Source organism: Adiantum capillus-veneris, chromosome 18 (assembly GCF_014529385.1).
Source record: "Adiantum capillus-veneris isolate H3 chromosome 18, ASM1452938v2, whole genome shotgun sequence".
Classification (NCBI taxonomy): Eukaryota; Viridiplantae; Streptophyta; class Polypodiopsida; order Polypodiales; family Pteridaceae; genus Adiantum; species Adiantum capillus-veneris.
In genome coordinates this window covers 81,605,209-81,612,528 of record NC_140948.1, presented here as the reverse complement: position 1 = coordinate 81,612,528, position 7,320 = coordinate 81,605,209, and the positions used below count along the sequence as shown (strand labels likewise).

At 44.5% G+C, this 7,320-nt stretch overlaps 1 protein-coding gene across 1 annotated transcript in view; it reads left to right on the top strand.

Annotated features, from left to right (window-relative positions):
* Positions 1-2,466, top strand: part of LOC147435941 (putative folate-biopterin transporter 7) — a 3,302-nt gene extending 836 nt beyond the window's left edge. The window contains exons 1-2 of the mRNA XM_086488845.1: positions 1-350; positions 856-2,466. The exon at positions 1-350 is cut by the window's left edge and continues 836 nt beyond it. Of these exons, the coding sequence (XP_086344971.1) occupies positions 1-350; positions 856-2,195 (1,690 nt within the window). The 3' untranslated portion in view covers positions 2,196-2,466. The remainder of the gene's footprint in view (positions 351-855) is intronic.
* Positions 2,467-7,320: the final 4,854 nt, after the last annotated feature.

Below are 7,320 nucleotides of genomic sequence, written 5' to 3'. Positions count from 1 at the left end.
CATGGCAAGGCAGCAGAGCAAGAGATCATTATCAGGCTCTTTCATTGTCGTCCCCCCATCGCGAAAAGGTGAAATGGAGGCCTTCAAGTGGCTCAAGAGCATGAGCAATGTGTATGGTCCATCATTGATACTTCTTGTCGGATTGGGCTATTGGATTCAAGGGTTCCGGTGCTTTCCTTGGTTTGCTGTGAACTTCTACTTCAAGGATGTGCTCACAGTTGATCCAGGGACGCTTCAAATCGTGCAGAATACAGTTAACATCCCAATGGTGGCTAAGCCTGTTTATGGTATTGTGTCGGATGCAGTATACATTAGAGGGGCCCATAGAGTTCCTTACCTTGTGATTGGAGGTAAGAATGCCCCCTTCTCTTCCCCTCGTATTCATTGTTTAATTCTTGTATTACGGTTTTTTTTTTGCGTAGTCCTTAAAGATAATGCTGCCTACACCAGACGTTGCATATGGAGAATTTAATTGTGTAAACAATCACAATTGCTTTTGTCATTCATTTGAAGAACAATCCAATTGGACTTTTCCCATGTTCCAACATTAACATGCATATATATGGGTGCTAAAATCCATTCATATACAGCTGTATAGAGAAGTTTCTACATACAAATATGGCCCCTATATGCCATGTTCATTTCTTCGGAGAAAACCTAGTTCCTGATAAATGGCACCAAACATTGCTCTATCCTGTCGTAGTTATTCTTACGGACATGTAAGACGTGTTGCATTTCCTACATACTAGCACATGGAAGATAGGATGGGGCAACATTCAATGGAAGTTTGGGTAGGATTTCAAGGTTTTTTTTTCTGGTTGGTGTGTAAGAAGGTTCATATTTGCCTGAATGCAGGTTTTCTACAAGCTCTTTCATGGGGAACCATTGCTTTCTTACCTGGTGGAAGCTCCTCCATCTCGATCGTCGCAATCCTTCTTGCACTAAGCAACCTGGGTGCCTCTATGGTGGATGTTGCTAATGATGCTTTGGTGGCCGAGTGTGCAAAGATGAAGAAGTCCACAGGTGAGTTGCAGTCGTTTGCGTGGCTCTCAACAGCGGCAGGAGGCGTTCTTGGCAACTTGATTGCGGCATTTTCATTGAGCCGTGCCGATTTCAGGCTCATGTTCAGCATGTTTGGCATGCTTCTGGTATGTCAAGCAGGCAAATTGATGGCCGTGAATGAGGGAACATTTGGCCTCAGGATACCGCAAGCCGCGAATGAAGCTATAGAAAAGAGGATCGAGTCCGAAGAGATGAGGTCAGTCAAGCTTCTCCCAAGTCGTAGAAGCAGGTATGAGAGGTCGCAGTATGCACTAGCCTTTGAGACCGCAGAGAATTCATGGAGGAGATCAAGCATAGAAGCGCAAAGGGTTAGCTATGCTAACATGAACTCGGCAGAAGAAGTTGGATGGAGGCAGAGTACTGGCATAGAGGCAATAAGCCCTGATTACACAAGTGTCCACAGGGCAAGGTCTGAAGCTCTGTCTGTGCAATCGGACCCTGCAAAAGTGGGTGGAATGAGGCAGCAATTTACAGAGCTTATCGACCTTGTAAAAAAACCAGAGATTTTTTTTCCAATGTCATGGTTTATGGCCTCATATGCTATGATACCCACATTAGCAGGAACTATGTTTTTCTTTCAAACCCAGCATTTGAAAATAGACCCTTCCGTAGTAGGCATGGCAAAAGTAATGGGGCAAGTGGGTCTGATGGGAGGGAGTGCATTGTATAGCAGATACTTGAAGGGCATGCCATTGAGGAAGCTGTTGGGTTCAATACAAGTTCTTCTATGCATGTGTATGATGTTTGACATACTCTTAGTGAAGAGAATGAATTTAGGGCTGGGGATCCCTGACGCCGTGCTAGTGATGGGCGCGTCCGCATTTGTGGATGCCATTAACCAATTCAAGATATTGCCATTCATGGTGCTATTGGCGCAGCTATGTCCAGCAGGGAGTGAGGGATCTTTGTTGGCTGCTTTCATGTCAGCTCAGTGCTTGGCAACCATAATAAGTGGGTACATGGGGGTAAGCTTGGCCTCTATGCTCCATATAACGTGCGATGATTTCTCAGAGCTTCCGACGGGGATCGTTGTACAAGCCATGGCGGCCTTGCTTCCTCTTTTGTGGATCTCGTTTATTCCAGACGAGTCGAGGAGCGGCAATGCGCAACAAGATGGCAAGAGCTCTGACTGATTGTGGGAACTTCTGTGATACATAGTGCATCATCCTTATGCTGCAAAGGATATGACCAAACCTTATGAGCTTCTCTTGCTTGCAACTGTAAATGCATCATCCTGATGCTTCAAAGGATATGCGCAAACCTTGCGAGCCTCTCTTGCTTGCAACAACTGTATAGGGGCTGATGTTTATTGAAGGCCCTTCATTTTTCATTACACTATTTAACATTGTAATTCATTCTTCTATATGATTATTTGATGTTGCTTGGCAACTTTGAAAAGCCAAACCACCCTTCTGAAAGGGAGATGCTCTCCTGGAGGTCTCTCTCCTTTTTGTTTGTTGGCACTCCCTTGAACCAACTAGGCATAAGCAACGAGTCCGGGATTCGGGACTCGACTCACCGATGCTTTCCATGATCCAAGCATGGTTCTCTCTCTCTCTCTCTCTCCCCCCCCCCCCCCCCCCCCCCCCCCCCCCAAACAACACACACAAAAAAAACACAATTTAGGGCTCCTTTCAAACTGCACAAGGGATAATGGAGTCACCATCATGTCTACTTGGAAGGAGGAAGACAAAAAGCTTTGTGGCCGCGGCAATCAATCATCAAATCATCAGCTGAGTTTTCAGTCCCCCGCGGTATGCCCTGGTAGTAGCTTCCCAGCGTTTTTTCGTGCTTTCACACCTGTCCGACCTTTGATGATGGGAAAACTCAAAGTTTACTTTATGTTTTCAGTGAGGTCGGTCGCCTTCGGCAGCCTCTCTTTCTTTCTCTTTCCCTCTTTTGGAATCTAGCCTTCATCTCGCAGCTTGTGCCACGTGTAAAGGGGACTCCCTTCTGCCATATTATGTTAAGTAGATAGCTTTCGCCTACCATTAATATTTTATATTTTATAGCTTCTTTTTTCCGAGTGTGGTGTAACGGTAAAGCGTTGGTCTAGCAAGGTGGATGGAGTGATTTCAGCCCAAATAGAACCCAAAACTATCGGCCTTTTTTCTTTTTCTAAGGAATGGACGGCCTGCGTTCATTAAGAATCATTAGTATTCATCCACTTTGGAGAGGGAGTGCCAATTAGTGTGGTGGCATAACATCCTACATCATTGAATTAAATGTGTCACCGTATGAACCCCGCAAAAGTAGGAGGCAATGCTTGAACAAAACCTAGGTTTAGTGTAATCCCATCTACAAATTTTGAAATTACCTTTGAAAGTAAGAAAACCTACAAAATTTTAAGAAAATTAGTGTAATTCGGTGTAAAAACCTTCAAAATTTTGTCAAGTTACCTATGTTGTTTTACATATGTATGTTTGTCAAGTTTTTGGAAAAAAGTTGTTTTTCGAGCATTGGTAGGAGGTCCTTCAACCAACTTTTACAAAATGCCCTCTTCGACCACCTTCTACATCACAAAATCCCTTCTTCAACCTGCTAATGCTAGCCATTGTAGCTGTTGACCTCCTATTAGGAAGAGGTCCTTCATAATGAGCCTTCTTTAACCTAGTAATGCTAATCATTGCTGCTATTGACCTGCTATAAGGAGTTCCTTCTCTTCTTTTTCTAAAAGATGTGAATTTACACCATTGGATCACACCATCTTTTTAAATTTAAAGGGCTCTCCAATATTCAGGGCCTATGGTGGAGCCCTCTCTAGCAGATTGGAAATAAAATGTAGGGTGATCAAACACTCTCCAAAACCAAAAAGTGCCTCTGAAATTAGCACTGTTATTGGGTCCTTGTAGAGTATACATAATTAGATCGTCCCGTGTTTCAACTAGACATTCGCTAGAGTAGCTTTTGTATGGGGGACTAAGAGTGTCAATAACAATGCCCTCTTATTTGAGAGGGTTATTTTGCATAAGTGGTTCTATATAGTGTAAGGGCAGTGCAAGCACTCTGTTGAAGATTAAGACAACTTCAATTGAGGCTTGTAGGGAGTAAACACACATCTGTAAAGAAGGCCCTCTACTTTTAAACCCCCATGCACTAGATTCCATAATAAATATAGGCCACACTCTCAATAAATAAAAGGCCCAATGTGAGGATAACGGTCTTGTGGGAATAGCCACTAGTACGCATGGTAGTGGGTCAGTTATACAAGCTATATAAGTGGTTGGTTGGGTGAAGAGTACTATGTTGGTACACCATGCCATTACACTGGTATCAGAGCTCAAAGATCTCTCTCTCTCTCTCTCTCTCTCTCTCTCTCTCTCTCTCTCGTGGCACTTTGGCTTGTAAGGCAGCTTTGGTGGGGAGGAGAGAAGGCTACCTTGACGATGGTGGAATGGGAGGGAAATGGGTGTGAGGGAGGGCCACGAGGCGCCATGCATGATGCTCATGCAAGCCATGCAAGAAAGCTTACACACACATCAGGGACACGGTTGACTAGTTTGATTTGCATCGAGGTGGGCCTCAACATGGGCACCTCAGCCTCATAAGCATGGTTTATCATTGTCAACTCGCCATTTGATCTCTTTAGCAACTTCCACGAAACCAACTAGCCCATTCAGAATTCTTGTTCACCACCCCATGGCCAAACCTCAAAGATTTCACATTCACTACAAGAGGTTGTGTGCTCTTGTGACGCTTTTAGCAACGTAAATACACTGGGTTTTATAACCCCCGGCGTCGCTACCAGCGTCGATACGGGGACTTCGCTATAAGCGTCGCTATAAATGTCGCTATATAGCGCTATCTAGCGACGTTGGAGAGCCATCTATAGCGACGCTTATAGAGACGCTGCAGAGCCTTATATAGCGACGTTCAAAGCGACGTCCGAGAGGAAAACTTTTTGGTGGCAGGGCATTCAAACCATTGAATGTTTCATACATATCCTTCACCTTTGAAAAAAAGTGCAAAGGTAGATATAGACCCAAAATAGTCACCTACAAGACAATATAACCATTAACTCCATCATCCATAGTACGTATTCTTTGACAAAATAAAAATACAAAGTGACAAGCGTGAATTGATGAAAGTAAATCAATGACAATTGTACACATAGGCAAAATCACTTGATTGTTAAATTTTGCAAATGTAATAGTTACAAACCATTGTCATTATTTAAAAAATATACATGGTTTTCAAAAAGACGTATAAAAGTCGTCTCATGATACATAAGCTATGACAAAAAGAAACTAATGCTATCTAGTTATGGCTAAACTGACGTCGTCTAATCAGACGTCTCATCGCGTCCAAGTGGCGTATCTGTCGGATTTTGCAAAAAAAAACAATAAGACAGCTTTTTGTAAGTATAAACATATAGCGACGTTTATAAAACAATATAACAAATAGAAAAAAATAAACCCTAATACTAACCATGCCGCACGAGAACTCAGAATGTCTATAAGGACGTTTAAGCCCTTCCTGCCTGTGTACTCACGCTCGTACGGTGTGGGATCACATCCTGTCCATCGCCCACTGTCAAAACATACAAAGAATCCATTATGTTAGAATTTAAAAACCCATAAACCCTAAACTATCAAACATAGAGAGCAATGCGAAAACACTTACAAAATCGGCCTCAAATGATGCCCACCCGCCGCTCCCCAAGTGGTGTGAGCTCCCTGCCTCTACTCGCGCTCCTTTTGTTGCTTCCACTTGTCGGGATTCTCGCGCATTGATTTCTTTGCATTCTTCCAATCTTCTTTGGCCAGCCAATCTGGTCTGTTCCACCCATGCTTGATTGCTTTTTGCACTTCGGAACGCTTGTGCTTGCAGTATTCGCGCATTCGAACCTTCATCACGTCTTCATTGAAGTGGTCCTCCCGTGTTGGAATGGGAAACTCGTCATGAAGCATGCTGATGACTCTATCTTTTAAATCATTCGGTACTTCACTCCAACTGTTTAGTATGTAGTGTCTAAACACCTGAGAGCAAAGACCGCGCATGCGCGAAATCACCTTCTTGCCTTCATCATCCAAGATGATGCCGCCGCTGAAGTCGACGGAGTAAGGCAAGCCCTCTCGCCGCCGCTGACGCGTGAACCTGGGTGTCCCGGTAGGGATATTTAGCGGCGTATCAACGGGGGTATGAACGTCAGGTGTCTCCATTGGAGTCTGAGCCCCGAAGCGAGGAGTGTCCACTGGAGTGACTCCTGGAGGAGTAGCTAGTGGTGTGTAGCTCTTAGGAACGGCAGTCAGCCACGCAAAACCTGGTGTCGATGGCGATGCCGTGGTTGGTGTCGAGACGGGCAAAGAAGGGGAGGGTAAAGAGCCTCGTCGAACACGAGGCGGTGTCGAAGCATCGGTGACGGCATCCCCACAACAACCGCCACCGCTACACTAGAGCGCCGACTCTTAGACGAGTGTGAAGATCGTGTCGTCGACACCGAAGCTTCGGAGTGTGCTGAATGTTCGAAACAGAGGGAGATGCGGATGGAGTAGGAACGCGCGATGGTGCGACAGAGCGATGACGCTCCACGTACCACTGTCTCTGCTGGGGTGACAAAGAAGAAAGAAACTCCTCATCATCCATACCTGCATTAAACACACGAACATTTAAACTTAATATTGAATGAATGGAGTAGAAAACATGGACAAGTAGAGAGAGAGAGAGAGAGAGAGAGAGAGAGAGAGAGAGAGAGAGAGAGAGAGAGAGAGAGGAGGAGGAGGTGCTCGTCGTCCCTACTTGTGAGAACATACCTAGAGCATACGTACCTGGAGTGGACGCAAAGACCATTAAATACAATGACGCAATGACGCATATAAGTACAATGACGCAATGACGCAATGACGCGTTCTTCTATTCAACTTGAGTGATGGAAGAGGCAGGTCGATAACTTAGAATTTTCAATCGAAAGAGAGAGAGAGAGAGAGAGAGAGAGAGAGAGAGAGAGAGAGAGAGAGAGACAGAGCGCACACAATCAAATCTTGTAGTCAAAAAACTAGGTGGTGGAGCTGCATGTGGCCATGGATTTCCCAGGATGTGAGCACAAAATCAAAAGAGTGTTACACAACATGGAAGGTACTTAGAGAGCCAAAGTTTTTACAAAACGGAGCAAAATTGTTCAAAACGGAGAATCGTACAAGAATTCACACTATCTCTTTCTTTTTTGACGTAGAACTTGAAGGTGCTTGTAGCTGTGGAATGTTCAAAGGCTAGCATGAACAGAACGCGTTCTTCTTCTATTCAACTTGAGTGATGGAA